Source organism: Thamnophis elegans, chromosome 14 (genome assembly GCF_009769535.1).
Source record: "Thamnophis elegans isolate rThaEle1 chromosome 14, rThaEle1.pri, whole genome shotgun sequence".
NCBI classification, from domain to species: Eukaryota; Metazoa; Chordata; class Lepidosauria; order Squamata; family Colubridae; genus Thamnophis; species Thamnophis elegans.
This window is the reverse complement of record NC_045554.1, coordinates 39,732,240-39,755,656: the sequence shown is the minus strand read 5'-3', so window position 1 is coordinate 39,755,656 and position 23,417 is coordinate 39,732,240. Positions and strand designations below refer to the sequence as shown.

At 41.2% G+C, this 23,417-nt stretch overlaps 1 protein-coding gene across 1 annotated transcript; it reads left to right on the top strand.

Annotated features, from left to right (window-relative positions):
- The first annotated feature begins 9,720 nt into the window (after positions 1-9,720).
- Positions 9,721-22,658, top strand: POP4 (POP4 homolog, ribonuclease P/MRP subunit). Its single transcript, XM_032230269.1, has 7 exons — positions 9,721-9,835; positions 11,722-11,774; positions 14,374-14,597; positions 16,205-16,282; positions 18,468-18,529; positions 20,258-20,359; positions 21,922-22,658. The coding sequence occupies exons 1-7, from the start codon at positions 9,829-9,831 to the stop codon at positions 22,056-22,058; spliced, it is 663 nt and encodes a 220-aa protein (XP_032086160.1). The 5' UTR covers positions 9,721-9,828; the 3' UTR covers positions 22,059-22,658.
- The last annotated feature ends 759 nt before the right edge of the window (positions 22,659-23,417 follow it).

Here is a 23,417-nt window from a genome sequence, read left to right as displayed (position 1 = left end):
CCTGCAGGTACCTGGCATGATGAGTGGGCCACGTGGAGACTCCTAGGAGGAGAGGGAAGGGGTGGGCAAGGCCAGCCAGTCTTTGCAAACTACTGGTTCAGCGAACCAGATATAAAATTAACATTTGGTTCGCCCGAAACAGTCTGAACCGGCTGAATCCCACCCCTGCATGATAGCAATAGCACTTAGACTCCTATACCACTCCGTAGTGCTTTACAGCCCTTAAGCGGTTTACAGAGTCAGCATGTTGCCCCCAACAATCTAGGTCATCATTTTACCAACTTCAGAAGGATGGAAGGCTGAGTCAACCTTGAGCCAGTTAGGATCAAACTCCTGGCAGTGAGCAGAGTCAGCCTGCAATACTGCATTCTAACCACTGTGCCACCACAGATCTTAAGATGCGTATGTTTGGGTGACTACCAGGTTTTGGATGAATGTCTATGGAGATTCTCAATCATCCAGGTCATGGTTGTCCCAAAAAGTGCTTTTTCAAAAGGCAACTGGACTTTCTTTGTTTTTTCCCCCTTGAAAACATTTTGCTTCTCACCCAAGAAGCTTCCTTGGTTCTGATTGAATGATGAGGGATACTTATATTCTTTTGAAAGAAAGAAAGAAAGTCCAGTTGCCTTTTGAAAAGCACCTTTGAGACAACTTTTGCATGACTTTGTTTACAAAGACTTCTTCCTAGACTCTGTCAAGTCCTGGAGCTTTCTTTGATTCTGATCCTTTTCTTTATGAAATTAAGTGATGTCAGAACAAAAATACATTGAACCAAATATTGTATGGAACTGGAACTAACCCCACCCTTTCAGAACTAACCTCTAATTTATTAGTGGTTTTCTAATTTATTAAAGGTAAAGGTAAAAGTTCCCCTGGCACAGATGTGCTAGTCATTCCCAACTCTACGAGGTGGTGCTCATCTCCGTTTCAAAGCCAAAGAGCCAGCACTGTCTAAAGACATCTCTATGGTCATGTGGCCGGCATGACTAAATGTCAAAGGTACACAGAACGCTGTTACCTTCCCACCAAAGGTGGTCCCTATTTTTCTACTTGCATTTTTACATGCTTTCGAACTGCTAGGTTGGCAGAAGCTGGGACAAGTAACGGGAGCTCACTCTGTTATGCGGCATTGGGGATTTGAACCGCCAAATGGCCAACCTTTCTGATCGACAAGCTCAGCATCTTAGCCACTGAGCCAACGCGTCTCTTTATTTATCTAATTTATTAGCCTATTTCTAATATATTCTCAGGAAAGAATAGAGCACCTGTGAAAATGTTAAGTTGAAGTTGCAAACACAGCTTTCAGATGTGTTAATTTAAACTTTTCAGAATTGAAATTGTGATTATTACCAAAATTTACAAGTGCTAATTACTGAATATGTGCATATTTATGAAACCTAGGGCGTTTTGAAAGAAATAGCCATTCAATGGACAATAGTTAGTTTGCTATACCAAGTTTCTTTTTGGCTAAGTTGAGGTGGCATTCTTGGAGTTATTAGGACTGAATTTTCCAGACTGGGGTAGGTATAAGTCACTCTCCAGATGTTATTGGGCAATAACTCCCATTGTTCTTTAGAGTCATGTTATGTGTAGCCATAGAGGAGTTAACTTCAACAACATCTGGAGTCATCTACAAGAGCCAACATACGCAGAAGAACTCTTGTATTTTCTTTGGTTTTATATATTCCAAAGCATTTATTGTTTGCACAATAGAAGCCCTTCTCTGGATTTGTAAAAAAAATACCAAAATATAACTCTTATTAAAATCATTCTGTTAAATTGCTCTCTTCTTCCTCTGCACTGAACCTCAGAGTTGGCTAATATAATTCCCTTCCTTAATGAACGTACAGCATTGCAATATTAAATGCCATAATTTCAACTGATCTCTTTCTGCAGCCTATTTAGCTTCAATAATTAGAATGATTTATAAGGTCAACCCAAAGACTTTAGGGATTAAGTGAATCGCTTTGCTGCTCTTGAACTTGCAATAATATCAAGGGAGGGGGGAAAAGGAGAAATTGACATCCAATAATTGGTGAATAACTTAGCCCAGCCCAGAAATCAAATGTTGCAATTATTGTTAGGAAAATTGCTTGATGTGCAATTCTTATTGTCATTGTTAGTAATAGTATTCCTCTTTGGCCTGGAGAAATTAATAATATCTTCTATTGGGGAAGCTCAGGTCCAATCTCTACACCAAGCACATGAGATGACTTTAGAATAGGAAAACTCTCTCAACCAGAATTGAATCTACTCCTCAGAATTACTATTTTGAGGTTAAAATCAAGTGATGTCTATCACTTGAACTTCCAAAAAGAAAGATACACTCTAAATGCTCTATATCTCCTATATTTATTTTATAAAATGCATGTGCCCCCCCCTAAGTTCCACTAGTTGGATGGCCATATAAAACTGATAAGAGAGGCATGCAGGCTTGCAGGGGGAGAGAGAGAGAGAGAGAGAGAGAGAGAGAGAGAGAGAGAGAGAGAGAGAGAGAAGAAAGAGAAAAACAGGCATATGTGGGAAGGAAGGAAGGAAATAAAAAGAAAGAGAAAAAGAAGAAAGAAGGGAAAAGGAAAGAAAGAAAGAAAGAAAGAAAGAAAGAAAGAAAGAAAGAAAGAAAGAAGAAAGAGAAGGGAGGGAGGGAGGAAGAGAAAGAAGGAAGGGAGGGAGGAAGAAGGGAAAAGAAAGAGAAAAGAATGAAAAAAAGAAAGAAAGAGAAGGAAGGAAGGAAGAAAAAGAAGGAAAGAAAAAGAGAAAAGGAAGGAAGGAGGGAAAAGAAAGAGAAGGAAGGAAGAAAGAAAGAAAGAAAGAAAAAAGAAAGAAAGAAAGAAAGAAAGAAAGAAAGAAAGAAAGAAAGAAAGAAAGAAAGGAGGGACATAATACATCACTTGGTTTGTTTGCTGCAGATAGTCGGACTTTTCAGAAAAAGTGTCAGGAAAGGCAAATGAACATGTTTCCTGAAATATATGTTGTAGAACAAGGAGACAAAGAAAAACAAGAAGAACGAGACACACAGACTGCCTTTTTGTCTCCCAATACTTCTATAAATACAAAAACATCTAGCAAAGCCCTTCCTTGTTAAAATACAGCTCCATTATAACAAGGGTTGTTCTTACTCAACCTGAAAAAAAACCAAACTCATTGGAATCTCAAGAAAACACCACCACTAAAATTCTGAAATCTCATCCAGTACAGGAAAGTTTTTGAAGTTTGATATGTAGTAGGGACCATCCAAATTCTGTCTAACACTGAAAAAAAAACCTTGTCCGTGAAGAAATCTAAAATCCATTGGATTGTAAGTGGATATATAAAGATAAGAATATAAAGATTATAGCCTGCAGTCTCTTTGTCCAGACTGCTTTGAGTTTGTATCCATGACAGATGAGTCTGTAGTAGCTTACGCAGCTTCTAGGATCGTTACCAGATTAGAGGATTACCGTTGTAAAGGATTTATTAAAAGAAGGTGGAAATCTGTCTCATTCTGTGTTCAAGATACAGTAAGGTAGCTTAACCAACTCTGGGACGATTTGACGGAATGAATACCTAAATAGGAGGGTTGTCTTGGACATATTTTAACACTATTTTTATGCTTCTTTTAGGTCTGGTTTGTGGTTGTGGCTCTTTTAGCATAGATTATGGTGAAGTCCTAAGGAGCTTCTTAGTAACTACAATCAGAATGATTTGCACAGTTGAGGTTCTTTATTGAAACTCAGTAAATTTGAAATTTGTACAGTTGAGTTCCTATTATCATGTTTGATATTTTTCCTCTTCCCTTCTTCATCCATTTATCTCCTTCCCTTCTCTTTGCTCCCCTTCCCTAACTCTTCATCATCTTTTGAAGAGACATATAATAAAAGAATAAGCCAGCCTCAAACCATCTGAAAATTCTAAACAATTTAAGACATTGTTTCTCGTCTGTGGTTCGAAAATCATGAATTATGAAATACACGATACTAAAGTTCTGATTTTTTTTAATGGAAATTGTTATCAATCAGACTGCTTAGAAATGCATCAGCTTCACTCTTCAATGTGCTTTAAATCATATTTTCCTCTCCCACCTCCACCCTTGGTGCCTGGATTTTTGCAGAAGTTTAAGTAACCTATAACCAATGCATTTCAGTTTGGGCGGTGTCCAATTATTTGTTCAACTTGCAAAACTTATCACACTCTGCCCTCTAGTGCAAAATCACAATGGCTGCACTGCAAATTAAAACCCAGGAACACTTTGCTTAAAGACAAATGAAAAATGAGAAACAGAAATACGCAGTGTTTTCAGAAAAAGAGGCAAAATGCCTATATAACACCTTTTTAGTCCAAATTACAATTCTAAAGGCAAGATTGTGGAAAAGTGACATCCTTAAAATGGCGAAACCATGCCTCCTTTTGTGGACTTTTATGTTGCATAGAATGTCTTTTGTAGACACATTTTTACCTGCATTGCTGTGACAAATTCAAAATACGTAGCCATAAACACTGATATTCAGCCTTGAATAAAAAAATCAATAATTTAGAACCACTCCACCAAATCTATTTTCTTTTTCCATGAAGGCTTTGTATATAGTATTTGTAACAGATGGGTTTGTTCGTTTGTTTTTTGCTTTCCATCTTGTTATAAATGGAATCTTGATTTTATTACTGTATCTAATCCACTAGAGATGGGAACATTGGGCTTTGTCTAGCTCAATTCAGGCCCCCATTAAACTGTGAACCTCTGCATGAATTCAAGAAGTTTTTATTATTTTATTTTATTTATTTTATTTCATTTAGTTTATTAGTTTATTGTTTTATTTTGCTATTTTATTTTGCTTTATTTTGTTTATGTATTTTTCGCCTCTTTGTAGTGCCCATGTCCCTCAGACAGGGATTGTCGGCAGTATAAAACAAAGGATTGAAATATAAGAAGAGTACATACATGTTGTAAAAAAATAAGAAAGTGACAACAATGGAGCTAGACAGCAGTGAGGCAGAGGAACAACTGGAGCCTGTTCCCAGAGTGTGCATGCACAAAGCTGCCAGAAGAAAAGAACAGCTAAGAAATCAGGGTTGACTTGGGAGTAAAGCCACAGGTGGAGGGTGAATGGCTCCTCCCATAGGAAATAAAAGAGGAGCGAAAGGGGAGTGGGCTTTTGCAGAAAACAATTCGTTCATTCATTTGTTCATTCATTTCAGGAGTATGAAGATCTGTCTGTGAATCTCAGAGACTCTGTGCCAAGTCTTTCCTTGCACAGCGCTGCATTTGGAAAACATTTACATGGCAGTTTTCCAAGCTAGATAAGGTCTGTGGTCATAACTTCACCTTTCAAAGACTATTTACCAGGCCTTGGCTGAATGTGAATGAGAGGAATTAACATTCGTTTAATAAAAGGGGTTTTGTCAGGACCAAGAATCTGCTTTGTGCTTTTTGGGGAAACCTAGGTCAGAACAGGCATCCTCCATTCTTTTGAAGTGAAGACACTATGATGCTTTGCCACCCACCACTTCATCACTGCTTTCTGGCTACAGAGAGAACCATGCAACCACACCCTATGCTTGATCCTTTGTTTTAGTTTCCTTCTTTCCCAACATATAAAAGATGTTGATACTCTAGAAAGAGTGGACAGAGCAACAAAGATGAAGGGTAAAACATAGGAAGAATGGTTGCACGACTTAGGTATCTTCTTAATGAAAAGAAGTACCAGGGGAGACATGATAGCAGTGTTCCAATATCTTAGGAGCTGCCACAAAGAACAGGGGGCCAACCTATTCTCCAAAGCACCTGAAGGCAGGACAGGAAACTATGGATGGAAGCTAATCATAGACAGATCCAACCTAGAACTAAGGGGAAATTTCCTAACAGTGAGAACAATTGATCAGTGGAACAACTTGCCTCCAGAAGTTGTGAATGCTCAAACACTGGAAGTCTTTAAGAAGATGTTGGATAACCATTGGTCTGGAATGGTATAGGTTTTCCTGCTTGAGCAGGGGGGGGGGGTGGACTAGAAAACCTCCAAAGTCCCTTCCAACTCTTATTCTGTTATTCTCTCTCCTCAAAAAAAAAAAAGCAAAACCCTTAAGAAAAACTCAACTGGAGCATCAGCTAACCTGTTTTTAGCACTTCCTCTTTTGACAATTCAAGGGATGGTGGCCACTTCTGAAGAAGTTAGGAATGAAGCCGGTAACTATGAGGACGTGGCCTACAGTATTTTTATACTCTTGTGTCCGTCAAGAAAGCAAGAATTTTCAAATGAGATTTTCTTGGCAGATACAAGCTATGGGTTCCCCTACCGTTATCCAATATGTGATTGCTTATGTGAGTGACAATAAAGACCTTGCATTTATCTCTGACTGTGCTTCATCTCTCGCGTGGAATAATCCTTCAGGGAGAAGAGAAGAGGACATTTAAGCATCCTTCATCCCATGATAAATTCTAGCTCATCTGGAAAAGAATGAAGATGTGAAATTGCTGGAAGAGATTGGCTTCCCCCAGGCACCAATTTAGTCTGGATCATTGGATTTACAGCCTGGTATTGCCAATACTGATTTGACTGCTAATGCCTTAAATGCTTCACAAATTATGACATAAATCCAATGAAGGAGCACTCATATGACTCCAAAGACCAATCTCACTTATCTTGATTTTCCATTCATGAAAAATGCTGCTGTTCTTCACGGAGGCAGCCATTCAAGGGGTTAGATCGAATTAAAAGGAAAGGGAATAGATTGCAGATTTTTGGGGTGGTGGCAAGTAGCAAAACGTGGCACAGAATCCAGAAAGAAATTTAAAAGGGAAGAGGGATGGATTGACCTCTCATCTTCTATCTATCTATCTATCTATCTATCTATCTATCTATCTATCTATCTATCTATCTATCTATCATCTATCTATCTATCTATCTATCTATCTATCTATCTAATATATATATATATATATATATATATATATATATATATATATATATATATATATATATATATATATATATATATATATATATATAATGGCTCTGTGTGTGTGGTGTGTGTGTGTGTGTGTTCGACCATAACTCTAAAATGCCTCGAGCAATTTCAATCAAACAGTACACAGATGACTTACCCTCTGGAAACAAATAATGTGGGGGTAAGACACCCCTAACACCTCTCAGGGTGTGTTTTTTGTTAAGATAGAGCCTGTTGTGCCTTAAAATGACTTCTACCATACTGTCTTAAAATGGTTTCTACTGTACAGCATTGTGGAGTTGCCACAGCAACAGCTTCAAAATATTCTACAAGGGGGCTCCCTCTGGTAAGGGGAAAAATGTAACATTAGAAACTGCGGCGACGTTCATGGAAGAGAGTTGGGATAAATAAATACCCAGGCCGTGCTGGATTATCAGTTAGTACCACAATAAAGCCTGGTCTTTTCCATGGGTTAGTTTGGAGAACATTAACCAATACTTCATTCTGGATTTAGAAGCAATCAGACAAAATGTACCCTTTTCTAGGAAGGTTGGAGAAGACAGATGGAATCAGTTCAGGTGCAGAATCTGACTATGATAAACTGGTTTGCTTGATTAAATATAAATCAATAGGTACTTTAATTGGAAACCTTTTATGGACTCTTTGCTGAAAATGATAAAAAGGAACTACAGGTACTCCTCAACTTATTATCACAATTGAGCCCAAAATTTATGTTGCTGAGTGAGAACTTTTTAAAGTGACTTTTGCCCCATTTTACGATTTTTCTTGCCCCATTTGTTCAGTGAATCACTGCAGTTGTTAAATTAGTAACAGTTGTTAAGTGAATCTGGCTTCCCCATCGACTTAGCTTGTCTGAAGGTCGCAAAATGACCTTGGGACACTGCAACCATCATAAATGTGAGTCAGTTGTCAAGCATCCAAATGTAAACTTCAAATGGTCACTAAGCAAGCTGTTGTAAGTCGAGGACTACCTGTAGTGATTTCTGGATCAATTAATTAAAAAGGGTTGAATATGGGAAGGAAAACAACTACATAATGTAATTTTAAAGAGAGAGAAATGATAAAAGCATGTTGGTATCTGGTCTTAACTTCAGATTTGTTTAGGTTTTTTTCCATATTTGTATCTAGCACTTTTTTTTCACATATTGTTTATTTTTAGTATTTGTCTGTTTATATTTCATACTTTTTAACTGCCCAGCTCATAACTGGCTAGCTGGGTGACAGCCCATGCCAAAGTACTTCATATTGCAATATTTTGCTGCAGACACTGTAAAAACAGTTTTCCTTAACACATAGAACCAACAGAAAGACTGCAAAAATCATGAAAACAAACACTTCTGAGCATCTTTCCCCTTCCCAGTTCTTTGCATCCCTCCCCTGAACAGATACGCATGCGCCAATCATTTAAAAAGCTAGAGGTGCATCAGCAACAGAGAATTGCAATTGTTTTGTAGAGGGACAAATACCGCCATGTTATTTTTGAATGTGCTTTTTCCAAGAACATAGGAAGGGAAAATTTAGGAGTGGCACAGTGGCCTGGAGGTGGAGCTCTCGCCTCATAATCAGGAGGCTGTGAGTTCAATCCTAGGTAGAGGCAGATATTTCTCTCTCTGGACACAATGAGAATATATCTGCTGAACAAAACTCTGCACTGGAGACAGGGAGGGCATCCAGCCAGTAAACATTCAGTTCCATTCAGTTGCCCAGACTCCACCCCGCAAAGGATTATGTAGTCATTAAAAGAGGATGATGAGGATAAGGGAAAGTTTAGGATAGTATTTCTCAGCCTTGGAACCTTTTAAAACCTGTGGGTTTTGACACCCAGAATTCCTCAGCCAGAATTCATGCTCAAGTTCAATATGTTGTTCATTGGCATCACAATTATTCCATGCAAAGCTCCCTTTCTTTTCTTTTCTTTTCTTTACATTTTGTTCCATTTTTCCATTTATACATGCAAGCCTTTTTGAACCACCGAATCGTTTTAAACATGCCCCATTCCCCAGATTCCTATGCAGAAATGCAAGGGAGATTTGCACACAAGACCCATATGATTGCATACAGATTAAAAGGCCACTGCCCAATCTCTGTCATGAAAAACCAGGGCTGCAGACAATCCTGTCCACTTTTAAGATGCCTGGACTTCAATTCCCAGAATTCCCCAGCTAGCCAACGTTGAGAAATACTCCCATAGGCCTTCTGAGGTAAAGCAGAGATGGGGAACGCTTTGGCCCCTTCACGACTTGTGGACTTCAACTCCCAGAATTCCTGAGCCAGCACATTGGCACAGAAAGGGAGACGTCTCGAATTCAGGCTTTCGAAAGATTTACTCTCCATCTCCGTCAAAATTTATCCTAAAAAGCCGCAATCAGGCTGAAGAACGACCCCCACCTTCCCCTGTCCTCATCCCGAAGTGAATGAAACGCGCGTGCGTCACGAAGGGAATGAAATGCGCGTGTGTGGCCGCCGCTCTCCCATAGGCTCAGAAGGAAGAGAGGCGGAGGCAAGAAAACCGCCACTAAGAACAAAGTGCGGCGCGAGGGAAGGCTAATTCCATTTACGCGTGCGCGTTTTGATCTTTAGAACACAGGTTGGGAAACCATGGCTCTTTTATGACTTTGAGGACTTCAACTCCCAGAATCCCTGAACCGGCATGGAAGTCCCACTTCCCACCTCTAACGTACTGTATTTCCCTCCCTCCGCCCTTCATTCTTATTGGCGCTTTTGTTGCCTCCGCCTCTCTTCCTTCTAAGCCTATCGGAGAGCGGCGGCCACGCGTGCGCTTTTCATTTTACTTCGTGAAGCGGACAGGCGTGAGAGGCTCTTCAGCCGGGGGTTGATTGCGGCTTTTTTCGCGTTTTTAGGATAATTTTTTTTTTGCCGGAGACGGAGATGGAGAGTAAGTCTTTCGGGAGCCTGAATTCGTGGCCTATTTCTTTCTGTGTTGGCTTGGACAGAGGGGAAAAGTAGCGCTTAATCCGAAGTGACTCCGGTTTGGGTTTAAGAAACGTTTTTTTGGAGAAAAGGAGCCTCGTTTCTCCAAAGGGATGCAAAAATGGTCGTTTTATAGGGTTGAGCCATTGTCTTGGGTGGGGCTTTTCTCTTCTTTTGTCCCTTAGTTGGGGAGACTTAATCCGATTTAATTGACATTGCAAATGTAATTTTTAGAAGCAGATTCTTTCCGTGGGCTAATTAAAGTGGGAAGGGAAAATTAGGGGAGAATTAGGATTAATGAATCCAGGCACGTGTTTGGTCTGGAAGAAGGCACTGCAGAATGTGATCTGCTAGCACAGGGATGGGGCACCACTTGGAAAGCCCAGAATTGTAAGCTAAATTCAGGAGAAAAAAGTGGCGACCCCATTTTTTTGTACTGGTTTTCTACAGGTAGTGCTCAGTTTACGACCACAACGGAGCCCAAAATGTCTTCTTGTTGTGTTGAGATCTTTTTGTTAAGGGAGTTTTGTCCCATTTTGTGACGTTATTTGCCACAGTTGTTAAGTGAATCACCGCAGTTGATAAATTACTAACCCGGTTGTTAAGTGAATCTGGCTTCCCCATTGACTTTGCGTGTCGGAAGGTCGCAAAATGGGATCACATGACTTTGGGACACAGCAACGGTCACAAATATGAACCAGTTCCCACGATCATGGGGTCGTGACTATGAAAAACGGTCATAAGTCCCATTTTTCATTGCCGTTGATCAGTCACTGTTGTAAGTCGAGGACTACCTGTATTATGTGCATTTTGGGTATCTACATATAAGGAGGAGCCCAGCTTGGCTTGTAAAGAGTGAAGTGGTTTGCAATCTTGAATATAATCATTTTGTGCTGCAAATTTGTGTTGCATCCTTCCAGTTTATTGTAACTCAGACATTTAGAGAGCTCAGTTGATTTGAAATCCTCCAAAGGAAGAGGTAAATTTAAGCATAGCTCTAAGGCCAAGAAGTCAACTTGTAGGGGAGATAAGGCAGCATAAAATGGAAGAAGAGGAAGGGAAGAAGGAAAGGAAGGAAAAGAGAGAGAGAAGGGAGGAAGAGAAAAAAGAATGAGGAAGGAAGAGAGAGAAAGAAGAAAGAGAGAAAGAGAAAAAGAATGAGGAAGGAAAGGAAAGGAAGGAAGGAAGGAAAGAAGGAAGGAAAGAAAAAGAAAGAAAGAAAGAAAGAAAGAAAGAAAGAAAGAAAGAAAGAAAGAAAGAAAGAAAGAAGGAAGGAAGAAGCTTTTAGGTGGAATGATGAGGCTATCGGAGATTACTGTGAATAAAACTGTCACCCCCTGAATGCTGGAAGACTTAAGTATAAAAAGAGAGAAGGTAATAGGATATTAGCAATAGTCATTTCCTCAATTGAAATTCTTTTTTTGCTACAATTTTACAAGTTACATTTTCTGGTAACTTTTCAACTGAAACAATAAAGTTGCCTTTTTTGTTTGTTTGGCCTTTTTGAAGACTTTTTTGGTGTTTCATGTTGCAACCTACAGAAACAAAAATGCATATGTGGCAGGAAACATCTTTGTACCAAAACAATTAGCTTCTTAGGCTTGTAACAAAAATCATATTTTGAGTTGGCTTTGGCCTGCGTGCCTCATCTTGAAAAGTCTGGCATAGCTTGTTAGATGTCACTTATACCATAAGAGCAAGCATCTCATGTTCCCTAACTGTTTTGTCTTTATAACAACATGGTTTAGGTTTGTGTTGTTTCATAATTTCAAACAACTTCTGGAGAAAATGGACGTATCCCTGGAACAATATGCTTTGCTTTTTAAAATAAACTATATTTTTATTTTCCAGAGGTGTTATACAAGCAGCTGCCCGAGTCGACAGCAAAACTCGTGAACCTTCAGGTATCTTTATTCTTACTTATTAATTCAATTTATAAAGTTGTCTGATCTCAATGCATGACCCTGGGCTCTGAAATAAATGTATTAGTGGATAAATACATGTGGTGTGTACTTTTCAGTGGAAAGTGGGACATTGATTATGGTCATTATGAAAACAAAGCGAATCAACAGAAAGTCCACTCAAAATTAACTTTCCAGATTTCCTGGGATTTTAGAACCCTTTAAAGCACCGGTCATCAACTGGTGGTCCGCAAGAAAATTTTGGTGGTCTGCAGAAAAATTATTTGCATTTTTTATATTGCGCTATATCAGGGATCCTCAAATTACGGCCCTTGGGCCAGATACCTGCAATGAATGCTTGTGTTGCTGCAGAGAGTCTTTCCCCTTCTGGGTCTTTTTGTGCAGGTAGGAGGGGGGCAGAAATTCCAGCTTGGATCTGCTTCAGCCTCCTGGTGAGGGGCTTTGGGTGAAGGCTGGAGGGAAGCGCTACTGGTGGCGAAGAGCCGGAGGGCCTTGTTCCAGTGGGACTGCATCATGGCCTGGAACTGGCTGACCATCTCAGCCCGCTGAGCCTCCAGGTGCCTGTACCTGCCCTTGCACTCCTGCAGGTCTTCCCTCTGCTTGGAAAGCCTATGCTTCTAGTCCTCAGTGAGGTGATTCTGCTGAGCCTCCTTCTCAGCCAGATCCAATTTGAGCTGTTTTGCCAACTCTTTCTCTTGGTGGCTGCTTAGCTCCAGCAACTGCTTCCGGTTGGGGCCCTAAGGAGCCCAGGCGGGCAGGCAAGGAGTGGCGAGTAGAGGCTGGCAAGGTGCCCCTCAATGTGAGTGACATCAAGTTGGCCATCCCCACCCAGTCACATGACCACCTTCCCACGCCCACCCAGCCGGTCATTAGGCAGATCATATTAGTGGTCCGCGGGATTTAAAATTATGAATTCAGTGGTCCCTGAGGTCTGAAAGATTGGTGACTCCTGGTTTAAACCACAAAATACATGGAGCGTCCATTAGGCTACACGTGATGTTCAGTACTCCTTGGTGGTGGCCCCTTTAAATCATGCCTTGAAGCACACAAAATGGTATTTCCCACTAATTCCTGGGGGAGGGGGGGAAGACATCATTAATGTGTAGGCCGTTTGAAGAATGGCAGGGCTTATCGTAATAGTATGGAAGAAATTCTCGGTGGGATTTTAAGAACATTAGAATTTAGGAAAAGGCTCACAACTCTCTGGAAGGCCTTGATTGGAGTTGACAATTCCTAGTCACTTCAGTAGCTGACTGCACTTATATTTTGGTCAATTATCCATGTATCCAAGGTGAAGCAATGCATATGTTTCACTAATCCAAAATAAATAAAATGTTAATTTGTCCTCATCTTGCTCCCTCGCCTAAAATCTCCTACAAATGTAGTGGTGAAGGACAACTGTGTGTAATTTCTACTGCGGACTCGGGTTAGGATGAATATAGAACCCCTGCTCGTTTGTAAACATTAGGGTTGCTTTGAATTGAATTGAATTTATTGAATTTCTATGCCGCCCTTTTCCCCAAGGGGACTCAGCGCGGCTCACAATCCAAGTCAAGGGGGTGGGGGTACAAATAAGGAATAAAAAGACGAACAGAACAATACACAATTTAAAAGCACACAACAACCATATCATTCGAGGGGGGGACAAAAGCTCATTAGCCCCAGGCCTGTCGGAACAGCCAGGTTTTTAGGGCTTTGCGGAAGGCCTGGAGGGTGGTGAGGGTTCGAATCTCCACGGGGAGCTCGTTCCAGAGGGCCGGAGCAACCACAGAGAAGGCTCTTCTCCGGGTGGTCGCCAGTCGGCACTGGGCAGCGGATGGAATTCGGAGGAGGCCTAATCTGTGGGATCTGATCGGTCTAGTGGAGGTGATTGGCAGCAGGCGGTCTCTCAAGTACCCAGATCCAATACCATGAAGGGCTTTATAAGTGACGACTAGCGCCTTGAAGCGTATCCGAAGCCCAATAGGCAGCCAGTGCAGCTCGCGGAGGATAGGTGTAACGTGGGTGAACCGAGGTGCACCCACAATCGCTCGCGCGGCTGCATTCTGGACAAGCTGAAGTCTCCGAATGCTCTTCAAGGGCTGCCCCATGTAGAGCACGTTGCAGTAGTAGTTTTGAGTCCAGGCAATCAATATGGTTTTAATATTGATTTAATATTGATAATATTGAACCTGAGCAGCATGGTGATCTATTGGAGGAGCTCTAGCCTCACAATCAAGAGGCTGTGAGTTCAATCCTAGGCAGCAGCAGATATTTCTGTCTCAGGGCTCAATGAGTTATTGTCTGCTGAGAACTCCACATAGGTGCCAGGAAGGGCAGCCAGCCAGCAAACGTTCAGCAAGCTTCCTTCAGTCACCCTGACTCCGCCCCCGATGCAAGGGATTACAAAGTCATTAATAGGGGGGGAAAAAACATTGATAATATTGGACCTATTATTACCAGGTTGGAGTCTGCTTGGAGTTAGCAGCCTTAACAAATCTAATAAAATAAAATATTTTACATGGGAGTAAATAATAACTAACCCCCCAAAATAGAACTTGAGCTTTTGCTCAAAGATGCTTCTTTCCTTTCTCTTTCTCAGCCACAAGGATCCAACAAGGCGGAGGCCTTTGTAAACGCCTTTCTAAAACGCAGCATGCCCAGGAAGCGTGAGGAGGACATCGAGAAACACTTCGACCGGAAAGCGGTGGTCCTTGAGCATCCCCAACCGAGGAGTAACAAGCAGCGGATCAAACGGAGGAAAGGATTGTCAGCCAAACAGAGGCGAGAAATGCGTCTCTTTGAGATTGCTCCAGAACAGCAGAGGTGAGAAAGGCAGGCTGGCTCTCCTGTGACTTTGAAAGCCCCCTAAAGGCTCTGCACGGCCATTTTGGTGAAGGCGGCAGGGTTTCGGGAAGCAAAAAATGCTGTATTCAGTGTGTAAGACGCACCCAGATTTTCAGCCTCTTTTTTGAGGGAAAAGGGTGCGTCTTATACTCCGAAAAATACGGTACACAGTATACTATGAACCGAGGTGGCGCAGTGATTAGGGTGCAGTACTGCAGGCCACTTCAGCTGACTGTTATCTGCAGTTCAGCGGTTCTAATCTCACCGGCTCAAGGTTGACTCAGCCTTCCATCCTTCTGAGGTGGGTGAAATGAGGACCCAGACTGTGGGGGCGATATGCTGACTCTGTAAACCGCTTAGAGAGGGCTGAAAGCCCTATGAAGTGGTATATAAGTCTTAACTGCTAACTGCTATTGCTAGCTGTTGTCTGGCATACCCCTGATCTGCAATGGCTCATTTTGAGGGTTATTTTTTGGAATGGTAGTTCACCAGAAGAGGGCAGCAGGGGATACTTTTTTAAAAAAGAAAATATTCCTTCTTTTAAAGCTGTGGCTGTTTTTGCTTTGTTTAAAAAGATTTGAAGAGGTCTGAAGTGCAGTTTAAGGGCCTGCACTTGGCTGAATTTAGAAAGGAGGAAGAGGCTGGAAGCCAATCAATTTGGATTGAGTTGTCCCTTCCCAACAGTCAACACTGCAGGGAGCAAGTGAAATCCAGTAGAAAAAGAAAAAGAGTCCAGAAACAACATTAGCAGATAATTAGCTCAATTGCCATAGAGTTAGAATAAGGGTCTAAGGCCATAATGGCAAGCCTATGGCACGGATGCCACAGGTGGCACACAGAGTCCTCTCTGCGGGCATGCACCCCATTGCCCCAATTCAGCTCTACTGCACAGGTGCACGTACCTCCCCGCCAGCCAGCTGATTTTTGAGACCCTGCTGTGCATGCACAGGGAGGGCACATACAGGAGATATGCACGCAAGTGCGGGGGACGGGGGCTCACGTGCGCATGAGCGGGTGTCGTGTGCGCAAAAGCAGGGGATGTGCACACACACCCGAAGGTTGGGGTGCAGGGGGGGTGGCCCACACACATTGTATTATGGGTGCGCGGGGGGCTGTGGGGAGCCCAGGTGTTACGTGTGCATGCGCAGGAGGTGGAGCGCAGGGTGGAGTCACACGCTCATGTGCAGGGATGGGGCACACATGGGAGGGCTCCGTGCATGCATGGGGGGGGGTGAGTTGTAAGGGGGCGCGAGCGGGCACTTTGCGGCACGCAATGACCAAAAGGTTAGCCGTCACTGGTCTTAAGGTGTCAAGCAGCCTAAATTTTCTTTTCTTTTTTTCGTGTTTCTTAGCAGCCTAAATTTCCAAAGGAAAACTAAAAGCCAACATTAGCAACTGATTATGTTTATTAGTCATAAGTCACTTTTTGCAATGCCATTGCAACTCCGAAGTTCGCTTAAAGGACGGTTGTAAGTCGAGGACCACTCGTAGTTAAACCAGGAACAAATTCCGTTCCAGTGAAATGCATTACAGAAGCCCTGGACAATCGTCCCATAGGGTTCCTTGCTTTTTTGCTTATTCTGCAGGTACGAGATATTCATCCCATTGCACGAGCTTTGGAAGCAGTACATTAAAGAACTCTGCAATGGATTGAAACCCGATGCGTAAGTTCAGTTCTCTTCATTCATTCTTTCTTTTTCTTTTTTGCAAACCGGTTGCTTGTTTAGTGGGAGATGGCGTGACCCGTCAAAAGCGCGTTCCACAAAAGCGCGGTCGACGAAATCGCGTATGTGACGTCATCACAACGCGACGAAAAAGATCGAAAAATTGAAATAAAAATTAAATTACAGCAAGCCGATTCACATAAAGGTAAGGGTTAGATTAAGGGTTAGGGTTAGGGTTAGGTTAAGGGTTAGAGCGTTAGCGTTACGTTTAGCGTTAGGTTAAGGGTTAGCGTTAGGTTTTTCGTTACGTTAAGGGTTAGGTTTAGGGTTAGGTTAAGGGTTAGGTTTAGGGTTAGGTTTAGAGTTAGATTTGGGGGGGTTAGGGGAAGGTTTTAGCTTTATTTTTACATTTTTCGATCTTTTTCGTCGCGCTGTGATGATGTCACATACGCGCTTTCGTCGACCGCGATTTTGTCGTCCGCGGTTTTGTGGTAGAACCGGGAGATGGGGGCCATCCCTGAGAAGGCTGGCGATTTTTTTTTGCGGTGGAAAAAAAAACCTTTCAATAAGACCAAATTTAGTTTAGTTGACTTTATTGTCATTGCGCCTGGCACAACGAAATTAAATGCCATCTTCAGTGTACATTAGACATTAAAAAATAAAACAAAAAGACAATTCTATACAATTGAATTGAAAACAAGTATATTGCATTAATATTGCACGATACCGTAGAATTCAATATAGTCACTGCCTTGGGATAGAAGCTGTTTTTCAGCCTATTCGTCCTTGTTTTTATTATCCTGTACCGTCTGCCAGATGGTAATAGTTAAAAAAAAAAAGGGTGCCCAGGATGAGATGGATCTTTAAGAAGGTTTTGAACTTTCTTAAGGTGGTGGGAGCTCTAAAGCTCTTCCAAAGAGGGGAGGGGGCAACCAATGATCCTCTGGGCAATGATGTTAACCCTTCGGAGCACTGTCCTATCTGCCACAGTGCAATTGGCAAACCATATACAGATGCAGTAAGTTAAAATACTCTCTATGGTGCAGCGGTAGAAGGTCACCAGCAGTTTTTCATTCAGTTGATGTTTCCTGAGAAGTCTCAGGTCGTATCATCTCTGCTGGGCCCTTTTAACCAGGCCTGCAATGTGAGCACCTCATTGGAATTGGCATTCTAGAATTGTTCCCTTTCAGAGCTTGAGAAAGGAAAAGTTTATAACGAGGTTTTCAATTTTTTTTACAAACTTTGAAAATATGGCCATTGAACTTTTTTTTTTTTTTTTTAAAGCACACACATACGCACAAACACTCTTTCCTGGAGTCTCTACAGAACTGGCTGCATTTGAGCGTAGATCGTCTTGTGGGAACAAAACGATCTTTTGGCAAAACACATTTTTAAAAAAAAAAAAAAAAAAACATGGTCTCTGTGAACACTTCCTTAAGTCAGATCTCGTTTATATGAAAACCTAGCTGACGGGGAAGTGTTGAATCGTAGGTTTGTGTGTATAACTATGTTATATAGAAGAATATTTAAACCTGGAACCTCTTAATTCAGAATCTGACCTCAAATAGTTTTGCTAAGCCAGGCACTGGAAGTTGGTTTATTTGATTACTGGGTTGGGGTTATGCTCTGTATTCAATCACTATTATAATCACTGCCGTATTTTTCATGTGAAAATAGCATCTTGTTTAATTGTTGGCGGCGATCAGTGTAATGTAACTCCAAAATTACATCTTGTAATCTTAGTTAAACCTTTTGTTTAACTTCCTGGAAGAATTTTAATATATTTCTACATGCGGTTGCAGTAACTGGGTATGTCCAGTTTAATGAAAAGAAGGACTAGGGGTGACATGATAGCAGTGTTCCAATATCTCAGGGGCTGCCACAAAGAAGAGGGAGCCAAGCTATTCTCCAAACCACCTTTTCAGGCAGGACAAGAATCAATGGGTGGAAACTAATCAAGGAGAGAAGCAACTTAGAGCTAAGGAGAAATTTCCTGACAGTTAGAACAATTAATCAGTGGAACTGCTTGCCTCCAGAAGTTGTGAGTGCTCCAACACTGGAAGTTTTTAAAAAGAGACTGGATAACCATTTGTCTGAATTGGTGTAGGGTTTCCTGCCTAAATGGGGTTGGACTAGAAGACCTCCAAGGTCCCTTCAAACTCTGTTATTCTATTCTATTTTGCAGACAGCCACAGATGATTCAAACCAAATTGCTTAAAGCAGATTTCCACGGAGCACTCGTGACAGGTATTCCCCATGCCTTTTTTTTTTTAATTGAAATTTGGACTACCCCCAAAAAATTAAATCACATTCTCCTCCCCTTAACATTTGGATTTTGTTTGAATTGACTGGCACTCCATATAAAGAAGTCTTTTTTTAAAATTGAAAATTTAACAAGCTTTTACAAATATTTCCCTCCCCTCCCAAACCCTCTCCCCACCTACCTCCCCCCTCTCCTCAACTTCCCAGAGCAAATACAGGGTATAAATCTTTAACAATCATATTCTAAAGTGAACTAAAAAAAAAACTTTAGCATCATCCTCATTTGTACTTTAACTCCTCTTTTGTTAAGCTAACTCTAAACAAGTTACCGTATATACTCGAGTATAGGCCGACCCGAATATAAGCCGAGGCACCTAATTTTACCACAAAAAACTGGAAAAGTTATTGACTCGAGTATAAGCCTAGGGTGGGAAATGCAGCAGCTACCGGTAAATTTCAAAAATAAAAATAGATACCAATAATGTTTTTGAATATTTATTTCAAAGAAAAACAGTAAACTAGCGGTGTATTCAATGAAATACTTCACTCACCTCATGATGCTGATGTCCCGCTGTGATGATGATGTCCCGTGCAGCCGCGGGAGCGATGTCCCGCCTCCTATGACACACGGCACAGTGATTCCTATCATTGGATCACTGTACCAGAGGAGGTGGGACATCGCTATGTGGCTGCTTGCCATAACAAGGAGGAGGTGGGACATCGTTGCAGAGCGGCAGGAGGGGGAGGAAGGGGAATCGTAAGACAGCCCTGCATTACATTAGAACGTGAGGAGGGGGGATGGTGCGGTGCGCGCTGCGCGGCAAACTGACACAGAGGGAGGGGAAACTCACAGGGGCACTGGGCCATTCACGAGTGTCACCCAGCGGCATGGCCCCGCCCCTTTTTCTCCTCCATTTCGGGCAAATTTTTCACTGACTCGAGTATAAGCCGAGGCGGCTTTTTTCAGCCCAAAAAGTGGGCTGAAAAACTAGGCTTATACTCGAGTATATACAGTATGTCATTCCTTGCTTCTTCAGTCAAAAGCTTTCTGGAGTTTCTTAGTCCCATATTTATTTTGAATATAATCAATCCATTTTCTCCATTCCAGCTTATATCTCTCATCTGAATTGTCCTTAGGATATGCTGATATTTTAGCCATCTCTGATAAGTTTGTTACTTTTAACATCCATTCTTGAATAGTAGGCAATTCTTCCTTCTTCCAGTACTGCGCCACCAACAGTCTTGCTGCTGTTGTTAGGTTCAAAATCAAATTAGTCTCTATGACAGTACAATCAGTAGTTATACCTAACAGGAATAACTGAGGGGTAAACTTTATCCTCTTTTTAAAGATATTTTGCATAATCCACCATATTTTTATCCAAAACGCTTTAACCTTTTTGCAAGTCCACCATATATGGTAATATGTAGCAGTAACACAATCATATCTCCCAACATTTAGGTTGTAAATTCCAATACATGCAAGCCAATTTTTTAGGATCTAAGTGTCATCTATAAAACATCTTGTAAAAGTTCTCTCTCAGGTTTTGGGCTTGCGTGAATTTTACATTTCTCACCCATATCTTTTCCCATGTGTCCAGCATTATTAGTTCTTCAAAATTTTGTGCCTGTATGTCAGCTTCATTGATGATCCCTGAGAAGAGTGAAAAGTTCTTTTCGTTTTTACTTCCTCTCTCTCTTCTTTTTTTTTTCCAGTGACCAAATCTAAATGTCCTTCCTACGTTGGCATCACGGGCATCATCGTCCAGGAAACAAAGTACGTTTTCAAAATTGTCACCAAAGAAGACAGGCTGAAAGGTAGGCGAACGGGAAGCCCGACTCCATCAGTAGAGGGTTCCATTGAACTGAAGAGTTGGGCCCTTAAAATTGTGTTTCTCGACTTTGTGAACTTTTAAGATATGTGGACTTCAGCTCCCAGTAGTGTGGGTGCTAAAGGCAGTGTGGGTGCTAAAGGCAGTGTGAGGAATTCTGGGAGTTGAAGTCCACACTTCTTAAAGTTCACAGGGTTGAGAAACCCTGCTTTAAAACATTTATAAAACAGGTTGGTATTTTAAGAATTTTAAAGCAAAAACACCTGGACCAGAGAGCCCTGATTTCCAGTAGTTGTGGCCAAGTGTGCAACATAACCAAGATAAAATTCTAGCAAAATTGAATTATATTTGAAATGTGTTAGAATATTAGTATTAATATCATATTAATTATATTAGAATTGTATTTTTCCTAAATGCACATATCCACTGAAGCCGCTCCTTTTAAACCTGACCATAGAGTGTTGCTGCACTTTGCCCTTCTGCAGTTTTTCCTTTCTTTCTCTTTTTTTCTCCTCCTCCTTCTTTACATAGTCCTGCACTTCTGCATTTTTGCTCCTGGCTTTAACAGTGGAAGGAGTTCTTGTAATATCAGCGGAATTCTATACATTCCAAACTGCTTTTTAAAAACCAAACCCTATACTCCGTGGCTTTTTAGTTCAGTAACCTTTCCTGCAGTTTGTTTAATAAATACACGCTTGCAGTCTGATGCTGGGTGAAATTATTTCATTAGAGTTGCAATTAAGACCCTTAAATCTCTCTTGCATACTAGACCCATCTCTGTTGTGGCCCGCCAGTGGCCAGCAGAGCTGGCAGCAGATTCAGACAGTGAGGAAGTTGGGGAGGAACATGGGCCAGTCCTGGAGTCTTGGAATCTGGGGAAGGCTCTGATGAAGGCTCTGTGTCGGAGGCAGAGAGGGGACCAGAGCCCTATGCCAGTTATCAGCTGCCTTCAGAATCAGGAATCAGTGAGGCAGACGAACAGCTGGAGCCTGTTCCCAGTGTGCACATGTGCAGAGTTGCCAGATGAAGGGAACAGCTAAAGAACAGGGGTCGACTTAGGAGTAAGGCCACAGTTGGACAATGAATGGCCCCTCCCAGAGGAAACAAAAGAGGAGCGAAAGGGGAGTGGAGTTTGCAGGAGACAATTAGTTCACTTAATTGGTTCGTGACTCTCTGAGACTCCTTGCCAAGTTTTGCAGATATCGGCCTGGCAACTCTCCAAGCCAGATAAGGTCTGTGACTGTAAATCCTCCCTTGAAAGACTTTGCTGGATGTGAATAAGCAGAATTCACAGTAAATTGTTTGTTGAGACAAGGAGTTTGCTTCATGCTCTTGGGAAGCCCAGGTCTGAACAGTCTCCAACTGGAATGTTAACAGTCTCTTCCTTGCTATATCCTTTCTCTGTTGTTTTTTTCCCCAGACTTCATTTATATCTACTTCTTGCTTCTAACTTTTTGAGATAGAGAATTTCTCTGTTCGTTCCTTGTAAGATCTGTGCGCTGTGTTCAACCGTTTAACCAAAAAGGCATTTTTCTGGGCTTCTTTCAGTTATTCCAAAGCGGAACAATATCTTCAGCCTTGAAATGGATGGGTTTGTGTCCTACATCTATGGAAGCAGGATCCAGTTTCGAGCAAGTGAGCGTTCTGCGAAAAAGTTCAAGGGGCAAGGGACAATGGATCTCTGATTTGGGGAGGGGGGTTGGGGGTCTGCAAAATTGGAAACTTTTGTTTCCAAGGGTTCAGAGAGTCCACAACCATCTTTTCTTCTAAGAAGAAAGTGAGCACAAGAAGCAGCAGCAGCAAGGATGATTACCTTGTTTATATCTTCCTGAACCCAAAGTGGGTTCTTGCTCGTATTGATTTTGTCTGGCAAAGGCTGGCAATTTTGAGATTGCAATTCTCACATTTTAAGGAGTATAGTTCTAATTCTGTACTTATGCCATGTTGGATTTTGTATTATGTTATTTAAAATGGTCTCGTTTGTAATATGGAATGAAAAATCTTTTGACATTTCTTTTTTAAAAAAATATCCAAAGCAGCAATGTCTCAGAGTTGGCTATCTCTGGTTTATAATAAGCCTTGTCCAGTTGGGTCACGTTTCAGTGGTAAGCATTACACAGGGCTGTCCGGATTCTAGTTAGACCATACAACAGTTGTTAGACCGTACAACAGCTGGTCTAACTATGTTGGGTTAAATGGCATTCTTTTTATTTGCACAATTGTCCCATGGTAATTCTATCATCTATCTAGAACATTTACATTGCTCTAGATAGATAGATAGATAGATAGATAGATAGATAGATAGATAGATAGATAGATAGATAGATAGATAGAGACAGACAGACAGACAGACAGACAGACAGACAGATAGATAATGGAAATAGATGATGGATGTAGATGATAGATAGATGATAGATAGATAGATGATAGATAGATAGATAGATAGATAGATAGATAGATAGATAGATAGATAGATAGATGATAGATAGATAGATAGATAGATGAAATAGATGATGGATGGAGATGATATAGATAGATAGATAGATAGATAGATAGATAGATAGATAGATAGATAGATAGATAGATAGATAGATAATGGAAATAGATGATGGATGAAGATAGAGATAAGTAGGTAGGTAGGTAGATAGATAGGTAGATAATGGAAATAGATAATGGATGGATGGATGGATGAGTAACCTTTGGCCAGTCTCTTTTCAGCCCTAGACAACCTCACAGGGTTGTTTTGGGGAGAATAGGAGAAGGAAGGCGTTATTAGGTATGTTCGCTGCCTTGTGTTATCTATAAAAATAATAAAGGCAGGAAATAAAAATAGATACATAACGGTTATAATATCATATATGTATAGCACCAATTTCCCCTTGAACAATGACTTGACTCTGATTTACTTCCTTCCATGATGTAACATCTAATTAGGACATCTGTTAAATGCCTACCATATTAATTTAATAGGAAGGGCTAATAGAACTTTATTGGCAGAGTCCGGTTAATTAACATTATGGGCCTTTAATGGATGTCTTAAATCA